Raw genomic sequence first — 21,440 nt, 5'->3', positions numbered from 1 at the left:
CCCCCCTCTCTCTCTCTCTCTCTCTCTTAACTTTGAAACAACTGGCTGTTCATGAACCTAACTCTTTATCTTCAATTCTTCAAAAAATAAAATAAAAATTTGATAGAATAAAATTACTTCAAAAAAAATAATTTCCGACAGCTGACCCCTTGTCCTGTAACTTTATTATAAGTCCATTGTAAAGACCATGGAACCAGACCTTTTTAGACGTTTTGCAATGTCATACACTCCATATTAGTTGTTAGAAAATTCTAAAATGTGTACATCAAACTTTGGAAAAACCTGATGAAAAAATAGTATATATATCAAGCCTGCAGATTAAAATATGGCTCTCTCTCTCCCTCTCTCTTAATATGGCTTATCGATACACATGGTTTTTCAAATTTGTCTCATTCTCCTTTGTCGTGTTTTTCAAATTTTGACCTACAATCCTTTTCAGTCATTGGCGTGTACCAGACCGTTAGACGTTTGTTGGAAAGGTCCATATCGTTAAATAATTCTACATCAAAATTTGGAAAAATCTGAAGCAAAAATACTACTATATATATATCAAGCCCGCGGATTAAAATCATCAAGCCAAAACGCCAAGTGATCATTCCTTCACTAAGATAAATACTTCAAGTTCCACAGGTACAATACTACAACAATTTATTGTTCTTTTAGAGTGGTGCTAGCTAGCCACAATTCCAACTACGCATAATTCTTCTCCTCAAATTTTGTATTTATTTATTTATTGTTCTGCAGGGACTGAAGTAGTACTTAAATGGGACTTTCAGCTGGCATGAGCTTAAGCATATCAAGGTCATTTTACAATGTTTTCATATATGTTATAGTTGCATGTTGCTACTTGTGCTTGATGAATGCAAGCTTTCCTACCACTGCGGCCACCTCCAGACTGGGAGGGAATGAGACCGATCGACTTGCCCTGTTGGCATTCAAGGCCAAAATAACCAATGATCCTTTCAAGGTTATGAGTTCATGGAATGGTTCCATTCATTTCTGTCAGTGGCGTGGTGTTACGTGTGGTCGACGACACAAAAGGGTTACCAAGTTAGACCTAAGTTTTCAAAAATTGTTTGGGTCCATATCACCACACATTGGGAATCTAAGCTTTGTGAGAGTAGTAAATCTCCAAGACAATAGTTTTGAAAATGAAATCCCTCCAGAAGTTGGCCATCTACGGAAACTGCAATATTTAGGCCTAAATAATAACTCAATAAGTGGTAGCATTCCTGTCAATTTATCTGGTTGCACTAACCTGGTTGAATTCTATTCCTATTATAACAAACTGGTAGGGGCAATTCCTAACGAACTTGGCTCCTTGTCAAAGCTCAAGTTCGTGGCCATTTGGCATAACAACCTAATCGGAAATATTCCTCATTCTTTTATGAACTTATCGTCCCTTGAGGTGCTTGATGCATCCGAAAATAATTTTAGTGGGAGTGTTCCTGAAGCTCTTGGCCAACTAACAAAACTAACATTCATTTCACTGGGTGACAATATGTTGTCTGGCACCATTCCTCCCTCAATTTTCAACCTTTCAACACTCACAGCTTTTAGTGTGATTAAAAACCGAATCACGGGTACACTTCCCTCGAACATTGGCATCACTCTTCCAAGTCTTCAACACCTCGGCCTTAGCGGTAACCAATTTACTGGATCCATTCCTATTTCAATCTCCAATGCAACTAACCTTGAATTGTTTCAAATCGGTAAAAACAATCTTAATGGAAAAGTGCCGACCATGGAAAGGCTACATAAGTTTAAGGTTGTAATCATCAATCAGAATCATCTTGGAAGTGGAGGAGTTGGTGACTTGAGCTTTATCTCGTCTTTGACCAATGCTACAAATTTAAGGGTATTGGCTATAGACGAAAATAATTTTGGAGGAATGCTTCCCCAATCCATTGGCAATTTGTCAACTAAGCTTGAAGTCTTCGTTGTATCTGATAATCATATATTTGGAAGCATCCCGGTTGCAATTGGGAATCTCATCAACTTGAATTGGCTAAATATGGGGGGCAACCAATTCACAGGTAACATTCCGACTCAGATTGGAAAGCTTCAGAAACTCAATAGATTGTCTTTGAATGCAAACAATTTCTCTGGATTCATTCCATCCTCTCTAGGAAATTTGAGTGTGTTAATTGAGTTATATGTGAATGCAAATAATCTTCAAGGAAGTGTCCCTTCAAGTCTTGCAAAATGCCAAAATTTGTTGTTACTGAATCTTTCAAAAAACAAACTCAATGGTACCATACCCCTACATGTTTTCAATATCTTGTCCTTGTCACTCTTTCTTGATCTTTCTCAAAACCATTTCACTGGTTCCCTTCCTGTAGAAGTCGGAAACTTGAAAAATCTTGGTGGATTGTATGTTCATGAGAATATGCTATCAGGTGAAATTCCAAGCACAATTGGTAGTTGTGTAAGTTTAGAATATTTAAATATGGAGAGTAACTTCTTCCAAGGAAGCATCCCCTCATCTTTGAGCAATCTCAAAGCTATTCAAGAATTGGATCTTTCTCGCAACAATTTTACAGGCAAAATTCCAGAATATTTCAAGAGCTTTCAATTTTTGCAGTATTTGAATCTTTCTTATAACGATTTTGATGGCATGGTACCAATAAAGGGTGTGTTTGGGAATGCAAGTGCAATTTCAATCATGGGCAATAGTAAGCTTTGTGGGGGTATACCTGAATTACAGCTGCCTAGATGCAACCTCGTGGATCCTGAGAAGAGTGGTTCAACTACTCTTTCCTTCAAGATGGTAATCGCCATAGCTTCGGGACTTTTGGTAGTGACTTTGGTGTTCTCTGCTCTATATGTTTGTTGGTGTAGAAAGAGACGCGAAAAACCTTCTACAGAAGATTCAGGAAGCTTGTTTTTAAGAGTGTCCTACCAAAGTCTGTATAGAGCTACCACTGGGTTTAGTGAATCTAATTTGATAGGGGTTGGTAGCTTTGGGGTGGTATATGAGGGAATATTTGATGGCAAGAAGATTGCTGTCAAGGTACTTAACCTTTTGCACCGAGGAGCTTCTAGGAGTTTCATCACTGAATGTGAGGCCTTGAGAAACATCAGGCATCGAAATCTTGTGAAGATACTCAGTGCATGTTCGAGTGTTGATTTTCAAAATAATGATTTCAAGGCTCTTGTTTATGAGTTCATGGTCAATGGGAGTCTAGATGACTGGTTGCATCCAATTGGAGGACAAGGTGAGGTGCCAAAAGATTTAAGTCTTGTTCAGAGATTACGTATTGCCATTGATGTTGCTTGTGCATTGGATTATCTTCACCATCATTGTCAAACTCCCATAGTTCACTGCGATTTGAAGCCAAGCAATGTTCTTCTGGATGATGACATGACTGTACATGTTGGTGACTTTGGGATATCAAGATTCCTTCTTGATGCAAACCAAAATATTAGTGAAAATCAAACCAGTTCTATTGGAATCAGAGGGTCTGTTGGTTATATACCTCCAGGTATATATACTTTTGTTCTGTTTTTCTTTTCATTACTCTAATTGATTTATATTTACAATGACTAAGAATTTGTTTGATAGATGAATTGTTTGCTCAGGGTTGCATATTAGAAAATTATGTTCTTGTCAAAATTTTGCACCACTTAAAATTGGACTTCGAAGTCTTAGCTCAACACAGTTATCGCGTTTAATCTTTTTAGAATTTTCTTTTTATATTTACTTTTATGCTAATGATAAATTGTGTTATACATGCTTTTATCAAGAGATATATAATTGAACCACCTCCTTTACATTTGTTTCTACATTGGGTTGTGTGGAGTGTAGAGTATGGTATGGGAATTGGGGTGTCAACTTCTGGCGATGTATACAGCTATGGAATACTCTTGTTGGAGATGTTTACAGGAAAAAGGCCAACTGATGAAATGTTCGATGATGGTATGAATCTTCATAACTATGCTAGGATGGCTTTGCCCGATAGAGTAGTCACTATTGCAGATTCAGTACTTCTTCAACATGAAGAAAAAGGGGAGAACTTTCACCAGATTCAAGAGTGTTTGGCTTCAATATTTAGAATTGGTATCGCCTGTTCAGCAGAATCGCCAGTTGAAAGATTGGATATGAGTGACGTTGTAATAAAGTTGCAAGTCAATATGGATAATCTTCTTGGAACACGTCATGGAAGAAGAATTGCAAATCCCATTCAATCATAAGAAGGTATAACCCCGTCACTTATACAATGTTTGAATTTTCGGGGAAAAAAAAAATTGCTTCTTTAATTAATTAATTTTAAAATAAATTATATTGCAAAAGCAATTATACGAAAACCAAATTCCCGTTGTCATTCAGCCATAGATTCATATGGATTATATCAAGCTTAATTCTTTTAACATAAAGTTGAAGTTTTCGAAAGCTAATATTTTTTTTTTATTGCAGGTGTGTGAGACCAAATACAGTTCTAAGACGACACCCTTAATTCACTTTTCAAATAAATAGTTTTTTTGTACTATTTGTGGTCAATTTCCTTTGGTTCATGTGCTCCAATTATTCTTCTCTATTGTAATATTTTTGTTGTCCAGTTGGTTCCTAGCTTTCCCTTCCTTATTTCTATTACAAGTTATTACCATAATTTCATTACCGATGCATTGTGAAATAGCTTGAATTCCAAATTTTGTAATTGAATAGTAGTAGCTACAATATGTTAGATGTCAGCTAAAAATTGTGTAACAAAATTAGTTAATAAACATATTTATGCTTTCGAATAAATCACAGCATAATAAAAATATTGATATTATTTCATATGTAAACCGACTATATGTGCCAGGTGTTGCTCTGTTTGACTCTGTTAGTCCTCCATGAATACAGATTTAAGAATAAGTATGCTTGATAACAAATAGGCTTTAAGGGTGCAAGATAACCAAATTAGCATGAACAAATTTGTAATGTTTCCGATTTTCATCATTTTCTTTTTTTTCGGAATTTTTATCGTTGCAAGGTCATTTTTGTCTTTTACCATTTTGCTTTCCGAACACTACGGAGTGCGCCGATTGTGTCCGAGAGATTGTTTGGGACATTTCATAAAGTTCAGGACTCTTTGAAATGGAAGGGTGACCATTTTCACATTTTTCAATTTTTCGAGCTGAACAGTCTCGTGTGGGACCCGCTACCAGAACTGTTGCTTATGGGGTTTTTGTTTGGGTCCATTTGCATCATATCAATTTTGTTAAATGTATTTTATGTGGTTGCAAATTAATATGTGCATGAAAGAAAAGGGAAAGTATTTTGAAATGAAATTGAAAAGGGGATTTTGGGAAGAAATTTGAGAAAATGGTTTTGAGAAAACCCGGTTGCCGCGGAATCACCAAAGGGCCGACGTGTTAATATAGCCTAGAGAGAATTAGGGAGATTGCCCTAATGTGGTTGAGCTATGTAGGCCTCAAATGATGTTGTGTAGGTACCAAAGGTCAGGGACAGTAGCCAATCCTTCTCTCATATCGCTCCGAAGTCATCAAATGGCGGGTTATATTAACAGTTTGTGAAATGTTGGAAGTTTTCTGAAAAATGGGGAGTGACATGCATGACATTGCATTCATGGCATGGCATTATTTTGTTTTAGACTTGAAAATGTATATTGTATTTTTTCCTGACTTTGTATAACCCCGTTCCTTATTGTCCTATTCATTATTTGGATTCACAGGGCTACAAGAGGTAGGTCTTAGGCACTACCTACCGAGCAATTTGCTTATCCCATTACATTTAACATTTTTCAGGACAAGGATGGTAAGTGGTGGACGACGCTCCTCCACAAGGTTCGATGGGTTAGTAGACTGTTTTGACATACTTTGTAGTTATAATCTTATTTTATTATTATTTATTTATTTATTTATTATTACTTTTTTTTTTATAAACCCGGAATGACACGTATAATATGTATTAAAGTAGGAAAGAATGGTGTTGTTCCTAATTGACCTCGGGTTTAGTTAAGGACCCGACTATCCGTTCGAACCTACGGATTCGGGTCATTACAAAATTTGAATGAATTCATCATTTAAAGACCCTTTTACAAATTATCTAATATTATAGTCGTATTTAAAATCCATTTTGACCTTACTCTCTTATTAATTCATCATTTTTTGAATTTTACCCACCACAGCTTTTTCATAACCTTTATTTATATTGTTGTGAAGAAAGTTGTAACTCACAATATCAGTGAAATTACATTAAAAATTTGGATGTAAAATATGATTTGAAAATACATCAAAATCTATGATGTCTTGACTAAAAAAATTGATAATATAAGATTAATTTGAAACATTATTCCAATAACGAGTCAGAAGGAGGCGGGCATAGAAGGAAGATGTGACACAGTAGACCCAATAGCATAAGGTGGTCGAGCAAATTAGCCCTATGAATGGGATCCAAACTAGGTGGCCGAGCAAAGGGCCCAAAGGAGAGTATCTGTGGACTCATAATCAGTGAACTTTGAGATAATAAATAGCCTGTTCTTTTCATCCCTATTTCAATGCATTTCTATTATAATAACTTCGTAACAAAGAGCTTCAATAGGTCAATCAGAAACATTTATAAATTTTTCCATTTTAAAAATTTTTCTCTCTGTCAGTTAAGCTGCAAGCTGAAGTTCATTAAAGAGGGGAACAAGGTCTTCTCCTCCCTTTAGCCTTGAAAGAATCAGATTCTACAAGGAACAATTATATATATATATATATATATATATATATATATATAAAGTAATAAAAACATGAACAAGCTATGATCCGGGTTATATATTCTCAAAATCCCATACATCATTGCATTTTACCGACTCATTTCCCATCTTCGAATCAGCAATTCCATTATGAAACAACGACTCTCACCACCTTCATGACAGAAAAAATAAACTTTTTATGTCAAGAAATACAACTACAGCATCATAAAAGAAGTACTAACACGGTACAGAAAATACAGATTAATAGCAGAATTCAAAAACAACATTATTAAAGAAATGTTATGTACCATGGGCATGGGGCAGAGGCTGGTTCTCTCCACGGATAATGCGACGGAGGTAAAGGGCTAGGTCTATGGTTACATGGATTAGGGCAATAAGGAGGCTGGACCGAGGTTTGATGGCGTCTGGGGCAACCTGATTGGGTGTTTGGCACTTAGAGTTGGGAAAGGTCATCTGAGGGAGTGAGGAAGGGTCGACTTCATCCGAACACTCAACATTGTTGTAGTCGAACTCAACGGACATCTCGGCCGATCTTGAACCAAAAACCTCAAAAATAAATAAACCTCCCAAAAACAATGTCAGAAGACTCAGCGAATGCAAATTCATTCCACGGTATGCGCCAAACTGAACCGCCAGTCGGAGGGCTTGATGAGTACTGAAAAGTACGTATTTAAACCCTTTAAGCTTAGGCATTCTAATACCTTTATCTATCTTACTTTACTGTTTTAGATTGATTTCGTATTATTTCCATTTTCAAGCACTTATCCCGAAAATAAGTTAACTCAGCCAAATAAGAATTTAATTGAAGCAATTCTGGGATTGAACAAAGAAAGGAGCAAAGTGGAGGAAGAAAGAAGCAAAATGACACAAAGCAGCAAGTTCGATCGATTCAAGTCTAAGGTTCGATCGATCGAACATTGATCGATCTCAACACTTCAAGATAGATCCAAGCCTTGACCCAAAGCACTTAAGTCCAAAAGTTCGATCGATCCAACATCATTCTTCGATCGATCGAACACCTTTGTCCTTATCCAAATGATTGATCCTATCCACAGCTATACCACCCACCAACTACTTTTGCCTTTTTCTCATAAATATCTCCCACAAATATCTCGGATTTGTCTTTCTCCAAAAAGCTCAGCCAGTTGGATCGATCCAGCCTAAGTTCGATCGATCTCACTTCCTTTCGATCGATCGAACTTCCTCCAGTGCGAAAAAGTTAAAATTCCATCCCATTGAAAGTTGTCCTTTATCCAATCATTGGGGAATATTGTATGCACGACTCCAGCTCATTTTGGATGTCATTTTGACCTACCTATATAAGGATAAGGATTGCTTTTTCAAAAGGGGAGCCAACATTATTTTTGATATCATCTCTTGGAGAGGAAGTTTAGAGGAAGAGGAGGCTAGAGACACCATTGGAGATCTTCATCAACAAGGAGCAAACCTCTTCCATGGAGTTAGCCCTTAAGGGTTGGAGCATCCTCACCATGAGTGGCTAGACATCCTCTTGGGGCTAGAGTTAGCCCCAAGCATGCTTTCTATATCTTAATCTTATGTATTATTGAGGGATTAGTGTTGTAATTGATGTTTTGACACTTTGACATATATGGATCTTGTTTATTCAATGATTTATGTGGTTTAATACTTTCAATTGGTCATTTCATTTTATCCATATGTCTATGTATGCTAAAATAGATGTTCATGTGCTTATCTCTAGATTTTGTGTTATTGATGCATGTCTATGTGTATTAATGCAATAGATTTAGAAATTGTCAAAACATTATGCTTAAAAGAATGCTTTTGTGATTCTCTTGATGGTTCATACTTACCTCTTGATGGATTGTGCCTCTCCCCTAGTTTATTTTCATGCTAGTAGTGTAGATGTAGTGTAGTTGTAGTGTAGTGTTAAATGGGAGGACAATCTATGCTTGTTGTTTGATGATCCAAGCTTGTGAATGCAATTAGCATATGTCTCTACCCTTGTGTTGTATTTGGATTGTGAGTTTAATGAATAGATTAATAACTTGTTTTGATTTATTGTGCCTTTCACATGTTGTTTAGACAATATATGCTTCATAGCTTAGATATATTGTGCCTTTCACATGATGTTTAGACAATACATGCTTAACTAGTCATCCTTGCTTGTTGAATCAACCAAATACACACACACACCAACATTGCAACACCCTAATTGCCCTCATTATTTATTTGTCAATAATATAGAAATGCATTGCTTGGTAGTGATCTCTAAACCCCAAGACTCTTTTCTCTCTTACTTACTCTTAATTGCACTTTTTTGCTATTACTTAGTTTAATTTAGTTGCTCTTTAATCAACCAACCAACCAATTGTTTAATCACTCGACCTACTAGCCCTAATAGCGATTCCACAATCAACTCTGACATTGCTCAATCCCCATAATCCCTTGGGACGATCCCTACTTGCCCTAACAATATTTTTAGTAAAGGTAGTAGTGGCTTTATAAATGTAAAACTTGGCCCTCGCCTTAATGCACACTCTCAAACGGATGGAAGGACGACGGCCACCACCAGGGCTAGATACAGAGCCGTCGTGGTGTGAATGACGATAAAAGGAACGGCGATCCAGAGACGGTCAACGAGGTGTAGCCAAGTTGAATGGTGGTACTGCTTCGATTTCTGATAGCTGATGTAGAAGAAGACCAGGGTCGCCGACACTAACAAGACGTGAGAAACCCTAGCACAGGGAGTTTCCTCGGGGGATTCGCACATTAGGGTTAGGGTTTTCTCTGTCTCTCTTATTTCTGTTTCGGAGCAAGCCAACGCTTTCTCCTCTGATAAAGTCGGACATGGTTACAGAGTGACGTCTAACAGACTAGAGTGGGACGATATACAGCATTTCCAAAAAAATGGAGGGAATAATAGTTTATGATCCGGTACGACACACGCACACATGTTACCGATCATATGTGTGCACACTGGAAGCCATCCGATGGAGATCTGAGCATGATTTAAATTTTCACTTGCAAGAAATGACAATACCATCATACTTTTGGTCTCATCCGAAGAAGATAATGAGTGAGTAGTGACTATTGTTGGTATTTCCACCCACTTAATTAAACTATACTACAGACTATCTAATAAAAATGGTTGTAGTAGAAAAAAATAAAAACTTTTGAGATATTATTAGAGCATATTCAGTATTCTGTTTAAATTTTTTTTTTTGTGTAAAATATATACTGTCATGTATGATGTGTAAATTTTTTTTTATCTCTAGTAATCTGTTAAGATACATCATCTTTTTACACACCTGCATCAGCATATTTTCTTTCTCCTCCCTCTTTTTCATTCCATTAACAAATCAATTAGTAATTTTGTAAAAATTATGTGGGATTCAAGCATGACATTGGTTAGTTTGTTATTAGGGAATATATTTTTACCCAAAATATATAAAACAATTGCTGAAATTAAAAAGAATTAATCTAAATTTTTTGTGTCAATTTATTATGACACGTCATATTTATATAAAAAATATATATATACATAACTGTTAAAGATGATGCTCTTACATAATTTTTCTATCGGACCAATCACTATTCACTAACTAGTACAACAAATATGTTAACTTTGTATCAGTTTTATATAACTTTTTATTTCCTGTTAGCTAGTGATTGAGAGTGACCACTAGTATCGACTCACAAAACAATTTCTCAAAACTTTGTCAACTAATTAAAATGGTATAGCTTGATTGGGTAGACAGTGTCATTCACTTGGGGCCTGCTTACTAACAGAAAGTAATTTCTGGTTTTTATTATCAATTCTGAAAAAGTAGAAATAAAAGTAAAATTATGTTTAAAAAATTGATTCTGATTTCTAAAAAGAGATAGTGAAATCAATTTTAATGAAGAAAGTGAAAAGTGACTTTTTGATACTTTCTATACTTTTTACACTGTAGCTTGAAATTGATTCCTGCACTGTTACCACACGGGCCCCTGTTCATTCCAAATAAGTTGTGCGTGATTTGCCGTCTGTTTATAACATCTTTTCTCTTCTCTCTATGCTCGCCACTCTTATCTTCACTACACTCTCTTCCAACCATATATTATCCCTGAATCCACCATAACTCCATCTGCCCAAACTCTTCTACCCATCAAATTTAAGCCTTTGCGTCTCTATTACTAATCACCATAATCGAACCCAGATCAAGGCAAACCACTTCTGTAACACCCACAGTGGAATCTTCAATTTCTTTGACGAGGCTAAGGTCCACGATTCCAGCATCGGAAGAAAGAGATACAGATGTGAATTCAACTAGAATCACACCTATATACAAAGGTTGTATACATACATATATATATATATGTTTGTAATCATTTGTGACCCATCTCTTACACACAAGATTAGGAAACAAATTTAAAATTAAAATAATTTCGATACTACTACCATTTCTAGAGAGAGAAAGGGGTGAGAGCATCAATGGCGCCGACGAAGCAAAAGACTCCGAAGGTGAGCCGAAACCCAGATTTGATTCGGGGCATCGACAAGTACTCTCGCTCCCAGATGTACCACAAGAGAGGTCTCTGGGCCATCAAGGCCAAAAACGGCGGCACTTTCCCTCGCCACGACAAGAAGTCCGTTGAGGCTAAGCCCACCGAGAAGCCGCCGAAGTTCTACCCCGCCGACTATGTCAAGAAGCCTCTTGTCAACAAGCGCAAACCCAAATCTCTTTCTCCCAATATATATATATATATATATATATATATATATATATCTCGTGTTCACACTTTACTTTCTGAAAAAAATAATAATAATAATAAAATAAATTAAAATTAAAATTAAAGTTATTAAACTTACTTTCTATTTTTTGCTTTCAAAATATTGAAAGTAAAAGAAATTATTGAACAATATTTTACTTTTTATTTTAGTTCAAGAAATCAAAAGCATGATTTTACTTTTAGAGAAAGTAAAAATAAAAAAGTGAAAGCGTTAGTAAACGGGTCCTTGATAAATGTTACAAAAAAAAATCAAATCGGATAATTCAATATTATTTTCTTATGATTTGGTTTGGTCAAGGTTCTAAAACAGTAAAATCGTAAAATTATAGTTTCGTTACGATTTAAGATTCCAGAATTCTGAATTAAACGGTTTTATTATGTGTTTGTGTATATATATATATACTAAATATCCTACCTTGATGTTTTTATTTCCGTAATTATTTATTAGTTCTCTCTTAGACCTAAATTTTCGACTCGTCTATACTATTATTTAACCTTCAACTCTGGTATAAATTTTAAATTTTATAACCTTGCGAATACCTCATTGCTTGAAAATTCAATAAGGAACAGAAATAAGCTCCCCAAAAAAATAAAAATATATCATATACTATATAAAATTTAAGTGAAAATAGAAAAACATTAATAACCTAACAATCAGTAATAATATGTGTTGGAGGATCGCATACTCTGGTATAAATATTATAACCTTGAGGATAAGTTGGGCAGAGCAAAAGCTCTGTTTATATGTTATAATCTTCACTCTTATAAATTGGAAATTTTCTATTATTAAATGTATTGAATGTAGGTTTAAGAGGGATGTGTGAGGGTATTAAAATAAGTACTTATGTCAAAACAAAAATAAAAATAATTTAATATTAAATTGGATAAGTTAAATATTAATTTAATATTGAGTTAAATATTAGTTTCAATTTAATTAATCTAATATTAATTTGTTATTAAGTTAAAATTTTCAATTTAATTTTAATATCTTATGAATTGAGAGTTAATGTTAATTTAGAGAGAGAGACAGGGAGGGAGCGCAAGGAGAGGGGAAAAAAACACCAAAATGGTTAGGTGGGAAATGTGTTCTCAACTAAAAGGAATGAAAAGAAAAGGCATATAATATTAATAGTGTAATATAATGCTGCATTTAGCATGTAAGAATGGAATAAGGGAAATGTTCATTCCACCCATATTTTTGTTTAGAAGAAAAAAATATGGGGGAATAATTTAGAATGGAAAAGAATTAAAATTTATTCAACATCATTTCACTCAAAAAATACTAATTTTTTTTATAAAAAAAAAAAAAAAAAAAAAAAAAAAGCATGTGCCCAAAAAAACTTCATTGCCACCACCACCTACACCACTATTGTTGCCACCACCACACCATCATCCTCACCACTATCGCCATTGTCGTCTTTCTCCACCGCCAATGCCGTTTTCACCATGAAAAAATTTATTTTAGTAGTCGTACGACTAGAGAATTCATTTTAAAATTCATTCGATTTTAAGTTTTAAATTGATCACTTAAACACTGGAATGGTGATAATCATTCTATTCCTACGACATATTTGTAACTAAATAGTAGGATGAGAATCATCATTCCATTCTATTCAATTCTCGTGTACCAAACGAAAGCCATGATAATCTATGGAATGAGGATCAGCATTATCGAGAGGAAACATAAAGATAAAGAGAAAAAAATAAATAAATAAAAGAATAAATAAAAAGGAATACGTAAGGAATATGTAGATCTAAGGTGTATCTGGCATACTAAAAGTTATTGGTATACTCACTCAATTAAAATGCACCATTCAAGTTGATTGGAAGCTATTTTTGTAAGTTTGCGAGACCAACTCATTTAAATAGATATTTTAATTGAATGGACATACGAATAACGTGGTATGTCCAATGCACCCTACATCCTCTCCACAACACTATGTAATTGTGCAAGACGCTTAACTTTTGGAATGGGATGGTGTTTTATTACATAATAGTAAATAATAATACGAAGAAAAATGATTGTAAAGAGGATTTCTTAAATCTATTTGCATCGTCCTAGAATTTTTGTCACTTTAATATAGTGCATATGACCAAGCTCGAACTAATTCACCGTGTGGATAAAAAAATCTCCCCACAAATAGGCCTAAATAGGAGTGGTCTAACAATAATAATATGAGAATTAAAATTAATATTTAATATATATATAACACATGTATACTCACTTTTAATTCAAATCCATATTTTTTAATCATCTCTTTTCTGTCATCTTTCTTTGCTCCTCCAAGTATAATTAAAAGGATTGCCCAACTCTCTCTCCCCCTCCGTCTCATATGCATTGTTTCTTACCCCTCCCTTAAAAGGAGTGGAATAACCGATAAAGTGACGGAAGGGAGGAACCTTTGGAGAGAGAATGGGCACCTCTTGTTAGATCCTAATTTTCTTAATAAAAAAAAATGGTAAGTTTTTATTTTTATGCTTGAATCTTCTTCTGTTTCCTGATCTTTATCAATTTCCTGTATTGGGTTCTAATCCACATGATTTTTGGATTCTCAGAAATATTGGATTGACAATTGATTGATGATAGAAAATTTTGATATCCTGGATATAATTCAACTATACCCACCTTGTGTTTGATTGGAGTCCTTACTGAGTTCTGCCTAATTCTCTGGACAAGGTACCTTTTTTGCTTTCTTCATTGGGTTTTTAATCCATTTTTGGATCTGTTGAATTGGCTTTTGATGCTATGCTATTTTTGTTTTTGTAAGTGTTGTACAACCATCAATTTTGTTTACTCATATTGTGGGTCTAATGCAATAATTCTTGCCTGTATCGAATGCATTTCAGATGCCAAGTAAATGATACCAAAAAAAAAATAACTTCTTCTTTGGGTTAAATTAGGAGTGAATTTTGATATCTGCTACTTTAAGTTGTTTAATTGCAATGTTGAGAATATTGACTAGTGTACCAATTCATGGTGGGGTAGTAAAAGAGATGGAACCAGATCTCAGTAAGCTCTTCATTGGTGGGATTTCATGGGAAACGGATGAAAATAGCCTTAGAGAATATTTTAGTGCATATGGGGAAGTGGTGGAGGCAGTGATCATGAGAGATCGCGTGAAGGGTCGTGCCCGTGGCTTTGGTTTCATTGTCTTTGCTGATCCTGGTGTTGCTGAGAGAGTGGCTATGGTGAAGCACATGATTGACGGAAGAACAGTAAGTAATTCAATTGCAATAATTATTTGGTTGGTATTATCATCTAATTTCAGCAGTGAGGAACCTAAAATGCCCCATTCATACTTGTCATTGTGTATTTTCTTTCTTATTGACTCTAAATTTATTTCTGTAATGAGATGAAGATTAAATCATCTACTCTTTTATTTTATTAAACTTTTTTGCTGCTAATATGAAAATGAGAATCTTCTTTGTTGCTCTGTGTCTCTGACCTTGTAGAGTAATGAAAGACTTGAATTTTTTTTTTTTTTTTTGTTTATATGCAATGGCTATTTATAAACTGGTTGGTATTCATTTTCTGGGTTTTCATTTTCAGGTTGAAGCAAAGAAGGCTGTTCCAAGGGATGATCAACACATGTTAGATAGAAACAATCATAGCATTCAAGGATCTCCTGGTCCTGGACACAAAATAAAGAAGATTTTTGTAGGAGGTTTAGCATCTACAGTCACTGAGGGCGACTTTAAGAAGTACTTTGACCAGTTTGGCACAGTTACCGACGTTGTGGTGATGTATGATCACAACACCCAGAGGCCAAGAGGTTTTGGATTCATCACATATGATTCGGAGGAAGCAGTAGATAGGGTGTTGCATAATACCTTCCATGAACTCAATGGTAAAACGGTTGAGGTCAAGTGGGCAGTTCCTAAAGAGCTATCTCCCGGCCCCAGCCGCAGCCCTTTGGTTGGATATAACTATGGTTTCAGTAAGGCTAAGAGCTTGCGCAACAATTATGCTCAGGGATATAATCTCAGCTCGGCTGGAGGCTTTGGAGTCGGGATGGATGGTAAATTTAATCTAGTTGCTAGTGGTCATTTTGGTTTCTCTTCGTTTGGTTCTGGTTATGGGATGGGTGTAAATTTGGACCCAGGGTTGAGCCAGAGCTTTGGGGGGAGCTCCAAATTTAGTAATAACCTTGGATATGGGCGGGATTTCAGTCATTATGGTGGCAATTCAAACAGATATAGTGCTCCTATTGGATATGGCAGGAGTAGTGGCCGATTCAACTCTCTTTTAAGCTCCTCCCAGAATGTGTGGGGAAATATTGGCCTTCACGGTGGTACAAATGTTTCTAGCCCTGGCTCTCGCATGGGCTCTGTAAGTGGGAGTTTTGGGATTTCTGGAAATAGTAAAGAGAATTGGGGTTCTCCTCCTATTTCTGCTCAAGCTGGCAGAACTGCTTTTAGCCTAACAAGTGGAACTGTTCGGTATGGGGGTGGAGAAAACGGCTTTGGGCTAGGAGAAGGTGGATTTGGAAGAATCGGTGGCATAGGTGTATCCCCAACATCATCGTTATCTGCATCAAGTGGTGGAGGATCCTATGGGGACTTGTACCGTGGTGGTTCTGTGTATGGTGATTCAACTTGGTGGTCTACATCTTCTGAGCTGGAAGGTCATGGTTTATTTGGTTATGGACTCAGCAATGCAGCAGATGTCTCAGCCAAAGGTTCCGAGGGTTATGTTGGAGGTTACAGTATTGCAAATAGACTATCAAATGAAGGTACCATTGTTTGTTAGCTTCATTCAAATGTTCTGGATTATCTTTTCATTCTTTTAATTATCACGGGGGCTATCCTCGCCCTGTGGAGGTGAAACAAATCACTGGATACAGGAGGTGGTCAGCAAACCCCATAAACAAAGGCTAATCCATTTAAAGAGTTGGATATAGGACATATGGGTTAATTCCAAAACCTTAGACCAACTAGGCTACACCTGTACGGATGTGTTCTTGTCTCAGCATCATTAGTTTATCGGCAAAATCCTATCAAAATGTCATAAGCATTATAGATTTAACTTAATTAACTCGGAAGGAACTTCTTGTGGAACCTAAAAATGTTTAGGTTGAACATTGGAAAACGGACGAAGCTATAGTGTTAAAGGCAAGGCAATCAAATAAGGTGATGCTTCCAGACCAACAAATTAAAAATATATGGAAATAGAGGTAACCCTTCTTGTATCTCCATCAGATGTTCTTGATCATTTGGGAACTTTACATTCAGGTCCTTGAGCCAAGAAGTAGAGATAAGCATCATAAACATCAGTTTTGGGTTAAACTTGCAAAGCCAAAGAACTTATTTGGCTTTAAGATTTGTTGCTTCTAGGGTGGTTTACTCATGGAATAGGTTAAATTTCTCATTAGGAAACAGGCTTTCACTAGCTAATACTACAAGTGACTTCGGGATCCCTGACGTGTGCATGCGCTACATGATTATCAATCTAAACTGCAAGTAATCGTTTGAAATTAGTTTAGAAACCAAGGATTGTACCTTGAGACTTACCTCATTTGAGGCTTAAGTAACATGCTTCTGTGGTTCAAATTCTGTGATACTTTTGCATCGAAGTGTAAACAATCTTGTGGCTTGTTCTCTCCTCTTTAGGCTCATCTTAGTCCTGCAATACGTGCCTCATACTAAAACCAAAAATAGTGCTATTATTGATAATATTAATGCTTAAAATTGAAAATGCTCTGCTACAAATCCTTTAATATTTTGAAGCATTTTGAAGTATTAGTTAACGAGTAGCTCTTATTAAATTTTAAACGCCTTCTTGGAATCCAAACATAAATAATGAGCTAATCATAAACTCAAATTTAGTTTCATTTAGTCCTGAAGTTCATTCAAGTTCTCTCTGTAATAATTTTTTGAGTGAGTTATTTATTTTATCTTTGAATCAAAATAAGATTTCCCCATTAAATCTTATAAACAATTTTTCATTTAAGTGAGTTTGGTTTAATCTACTCACCTAATAAATGGACCATTTTTTGAGCTCTTTCCTTCTCAAATGCTATTTCCTAATACTAATTCTTTTTTATTCTCTCTCTTCCTTCAGGAATTGCTACATAGAAGATACATTATTATCATACCAGAAGGTAATTGTTGGTGAAGATATTATTAAAGTTAAACAGGTTTAAGATCTGTGAATTTACATACATATCCCTGGTTATAATACATTTCAGCTAATAGGGATTCCTTTATTTGAAGTACACAAAATCAGGGAGAGCGGTCACAACTCACAAGAGATATTTTGAAGGTCTGAGATTTGATTTTTCTTAATAACTTAGTTTTCGTTCTTCGCTCCTGATTGAGATGTAGAGTCAGATTGCAGTACATACTTTGAAAGATCCACTTCATTTAATGTGTTCGTGCATTTCTCCGGCAAGTTGGTGCCATTTTTTCGATTTTCTTTTTTATTCGCAGTAATGTCTGGCAAGGTTGCTGCTCTTGTCTGTGTATCCTTTTATTTTCCTCTAAGATTATACCTAAGGTTCTGCTAGATTTATTGATGCAATACATTTGAGTAAATACACACTTTTACACACATTTGAATATTTTGATTATTTTCTTATGGAGATTGTCAATCCAACATGTTTAAACTTCATTTGTATATGAAATATGTATATGAAATAGATGGTCATTTTTACTTTCTTTTGCTTGCCTAGCTCTACCAATATATTCTACTTCTTATTCTTGTTGTTTGTAATGTGGGTATTAGAGTAATTCTGACAAAATGTTTGCATACACAATTATCAGGTTTGTTTTTTGTGAACTTAAAAGTTGATTAATTCTTTTGGTGGAGTCAATTTGATTTAACTATTAAACTCTTAGTTATAAAATTTTGAAAGAAACTGACAAAATCTGGGCAACTCTACATAAGAATTACCTTTATAATAGGATAAACTGCATTTAACTCCCTTGACTTGTAGTGTTTTGCAGTAAATACTCCTTAAGTTTATTTTTTATTTTTATTATTATTATTATCATTTTTCCCCCAAAAAATCCCCTTAACTAACTGAGTGGGGTTATTTTTGACTTATTGCCAAAAATACCCCCACCAAGTCAAGGGGTTTTTATGCGATTTGCCCAATTGTGTGAATTTAGCTAAAAGATTATATATATATTCCTTTCTTTCTTGAATAATATATCAACTTATATTTTTTGTTACATTTAACACACCATACTTCTAATTAAAGAAAAACATCAAAAAATAAAATAAAATAAAAATTCATATTTATGTTAGAATCTTATATGTTTTTTTTTTTCTTTTCTAGTAGATGCTACACACTAAATCTTATATGCTTACTCATATTATATTTTTTATTTTATACAATGCCTATATATAAGTATATAAAATAGACATTTGATCAAACAAAGTAGATCATTAAAAATTAAATTTTAATAATAAAAAGTAATTGAATGGCATAAAATAGTAGTTTTTCTCTCATTTTGTTTGGTGGAAAAAAAAAATGGAAAGGATATTGTAAGATTTATCCATCCAAATTTTAATAATAAAAAGTAATTGAATGGCATAAAATAGTAGTTTTTCTCTCATTTTGTTTGGTGGAAAAAAAAATGGAAAGGATATTGTAAGATTTATCCATCCAGGACATATGCTTGGCTTTGTTTGGTTAGATAAAAATAAGTAAGAAAAAAAAAAATGAAAAATGAAAGAAAAGTGAAGTGAATGAAAAGAAAAGTTATTTTCTATCAAGCATTTGGTTGGTATGAAAATTTGTTTGGATAGCATGAAAATTTGTTTGGATAGCATGAAAATGAAAAGAAAGTGATTGTACATACCAAAATTACTCTTATGATTTAAATACTAAAAAAATAAATAAATTTGTGTTTGATGATGTCTATTTTTATCAAAGTTTTAATAAAATGATGAATTATTAAATTTTAATAATATAATTATTTATATTGTTTAAATTAAAACAATACTTCAAGACTTCTTAGGTAGAATCGTAGAATGGAACTATCTATTCATTTAAGAGAAATAAGGAAGCTTTAAAATAAAAAATAAAAAAATAAAATATTTTTTTAAAAAAAATTACACAAAAAGAGAGAGATATATATATAGATAGATAGATAGATATAGATTATTCTCTCTATATATAGTAGAGAAGTTGCCTTCTAGAAGTTCACTAAAATAGAAATTGTTAGAAAACTTGTCTCTCTTAAACTTAGTAGAAAAGAAATTCCGTTAGAAAATAAAAAAAAAATAATTGTTTTACATGATTCAGTTGTTGGATAAAATAAGAACTTTAAATAAAAAGAAGCAATTTTCACAAAAAAAATATTATTTCTCTGTGTTTTGTGAGAAAAGTTTTGAGAGAAACTAATCTAATGCCGGAAATTATATTTTTTTTTATGATTCTTTTTCCATCTATCCAAATTTTTAAAAAATTTAAAAAAAATTTTTTTTTTTTTTTTTTTTTCTAATTGATTCCATCTAACCAAACGAAACCTAAAGAAATTCAGTATATCTTTATTTTTATGCAACTTATTTACCAAAAATAAAATAAAATAAAAAATAGCTATATAACGACTTACAATTGGTAAGAAAAAATTAATAATAATAAAATCAGACATGTTCTAGAACTGGTGAGAATCGAATTTACTATTATTAAAGTTTGAATTGATTTCGTGATTGCAAATTGACGTTGATTTACTTGATAAAATGAGTATGAACTAAAGTCTTAAATATTAATCTATTTAAAATCCCACTTGTGATCCAAAGTGGATGTGTTATTTATAGGGGTGGCTCAATCTGTCCATATCCGTCCGCCTTGTAATGATTATGGGTGAATCATATATAATTTAAGGGTCAAAATAGGTTGGGTAATTTTTAACCACTTAATTTAGGAGTCAAAATGAGTTGGATATGATTAACCATATTCAACCCATATTTCACCCGTCACATAATAAACACATAACACATGTCTATTTTATATTGCACTCAATTCATTTCTCTGTCTAAAATTTTTTTTTTTTAAATCTCTCTCCCCCTAAATTTGTCTTTATCAATCCTCTTTCTCTAAGTTTTTCTTTACAAACTTCTTCTAAAAAAAATAAATAAATAAATAAATGCTTTTAAAAATAAAAAAATTTAAAACCTTTCAAAAAAAATAATTTAAAAATAAAAAATAATTAATTTTTTTTAATAAAAAAATTACTATCATAGGTGGCCCATCCCACCTTCCTTTTATTTACTTTCATTATTATATTTTTTTACTTTATTTACTTTATTTTAAAAAATGAACATTTATTTACTTTCATTTTATACATTTGTTCGTCTTCCCATGGAACCTGACAAACGGCCGTTATTGTCACCACCATGACTCTCTCTTTCTCTCTCTCTCTCTCTCTCTCTCTCTCTACTTGTGAAATGCAACTACCTGAGCTGCTTATTCACACATCAGTTTTGATTCTCTCTGCTCGCAAACTGTTACTGTGAAGAAGACGAGCTTCATCTCATATCTCAGATCACTCAATTTATCTGTGATTATTCATCGAAATCGATTTTCGGATCCGATCGCGCTCTCTCATCATCATTATCATCTTCATCACTATCACCGGCTGATTTCGTTCTGTGTATTGAAATTTAATGCTCTGTAGAAACTACAATCTCATAAATTAATTACACATATATGTATGTATAGAGAGGTGTTGGATCTTAATGTCGATACAATATCTGTTGATTCAACTTGCGATGAAAGCGAGACGACTAACACTGTCCAGAAGCTTCCGGAAGGCGTCGGAGCTCAAGTGGACGATTCCGGTACTCCGAATGCCTGAGAGAGTGTATCATACACAGGTTCTTTGCATTAATTGTAAACTAATAACCCAAACATATTAGATTGAAGATTCATGCGTCGCGTCAATCTGTGTTTTACTTGTACCCCTCAATATAAATGTATATTACTTTCACAGTTAAGTTTTATTTTATTTTTTAAATAATTAAATTAT

General features: G+C 34.0%; 2 protein-coding genes across 3 annotated transcripts; both read left to right on the top strand.

Annotated features, from left to right (window-relative positions):
* Positions 1 to 533: 533 nt before the first annotated feature.
* LOC132312235 (probable LRR receptor-like serine/threonine-protein kinase At3g47570) lies at positions 534 to 4,707 on the top strand. The gene is made up of 4 exons (XM_059810518.1): positions 534 to 630; positions 745 to 3,485; positions 3,809 to 4,198; positions 4,418 to 4,707. The coding sequence occupies exons 2-3, from the start codon at positions 764 to 766 to the stop codon at positions 4,192 to 4,194; spliced, it is 3,108 nt and encodes a 1,035-aa protein (XP_059666501.1). The 5' UTR covers positions 534 to 630; positions 745 to 763; the 3' UTR covers positions 4,195 to 4,198; positions 4,418 to 4,707.
* Positions 4,708 to 13,703: 8,996 nt separating this feature from the next.
* LOC132312234 (heterogeneous nuclear ribonucleoprotein 1) lies at positions 13,704 to 18,119 on the top strand. Of its 2 annotated transcripts, none has more exons than XM_059810516.1 (5): positions 13,704 to 13,921; positions 14,019 to 14,139; positions 14,449 to 14,678; positions 15,013 to 16,195; positions 17,524 to 18,119. In XM_059810516.1, exons 3-5 carry the CDS (start codon positions 14,457 to 14,459, stop codon positions 17,535 to 17,537), a joined length of 1,419 nt encoding a protein of 472 aa, XP_059666499.1. In that variant the 5' UTR covers positions 13,704 to 13,921; positions 14,019 to 14,139; positions 14,449 to 14,456; the 3' UTR covers positions 17,538 to 18,119. The 2 variants fall into 2 exon arrangements, with proteins under 2 accessions (XP_059666499.1, XP_059666500.1); XM_059810517.1 differs by having other exon boundaries at positions 14,426 to 14,678.
* Positions 18,120 to 21,440: the final 3,321 nt, after the last annotated feature.

Source organism: Cornus florida, unplaced genomic scaffold (assembly GCF_030987335.1).
Source record: "Cornus florida cultivar Cherokee Brave unplaced genomic scaffold, ASM3098733v1 CherokeeBrave_3.0.0_Hap2_Chr06, whole genome shotgun sequence".
Taxonomy (NCBI): domain Eukaryota; kingdom Viridiplantae; phylum Streptophyta; class Magnoliopsida; order Cornales; family Cornaceae; genus Cornus; species Cornus florida.
This window is presented reverse-complemented; position numbering and strand designations above follow the sequence as displayed.

What these genes read in the sequence shown, in the direction of transcription:
- LOC132312234 (XM_059810516.1), top strand. Translation starts at nt 14,457, where the DNA reads ATGGAACCAGATCTCAGTAAGCTCTTCATTGGTGGGATTTCATGGGAA. An exon ending in ACATGATTGACGGAAGAACA is followed by an intron (nt 14,679 to 15,012) that starts GTAAGTAATTCA and finishes TTTCATTTTCAG; the next exon opens with GTTGAAGCAAAGAAGGCTGT.
- LOC132312235 (XM_059810518.1), top strand. Translation starts at nt 764, where the DNA reads ATGGGACTTTCAGCTGGCATGAGCTTAAGCATATCAAGGTCATTTTAC. An exon ending in TGTTGGTTATATACCTCCAG is followed by an intron (nt 3,486 to 3,808) that starts GTATATATACTT and finishes TGTGGAGTGTAG; the next exon opens with AGTATGGTATGGGAATTGGG.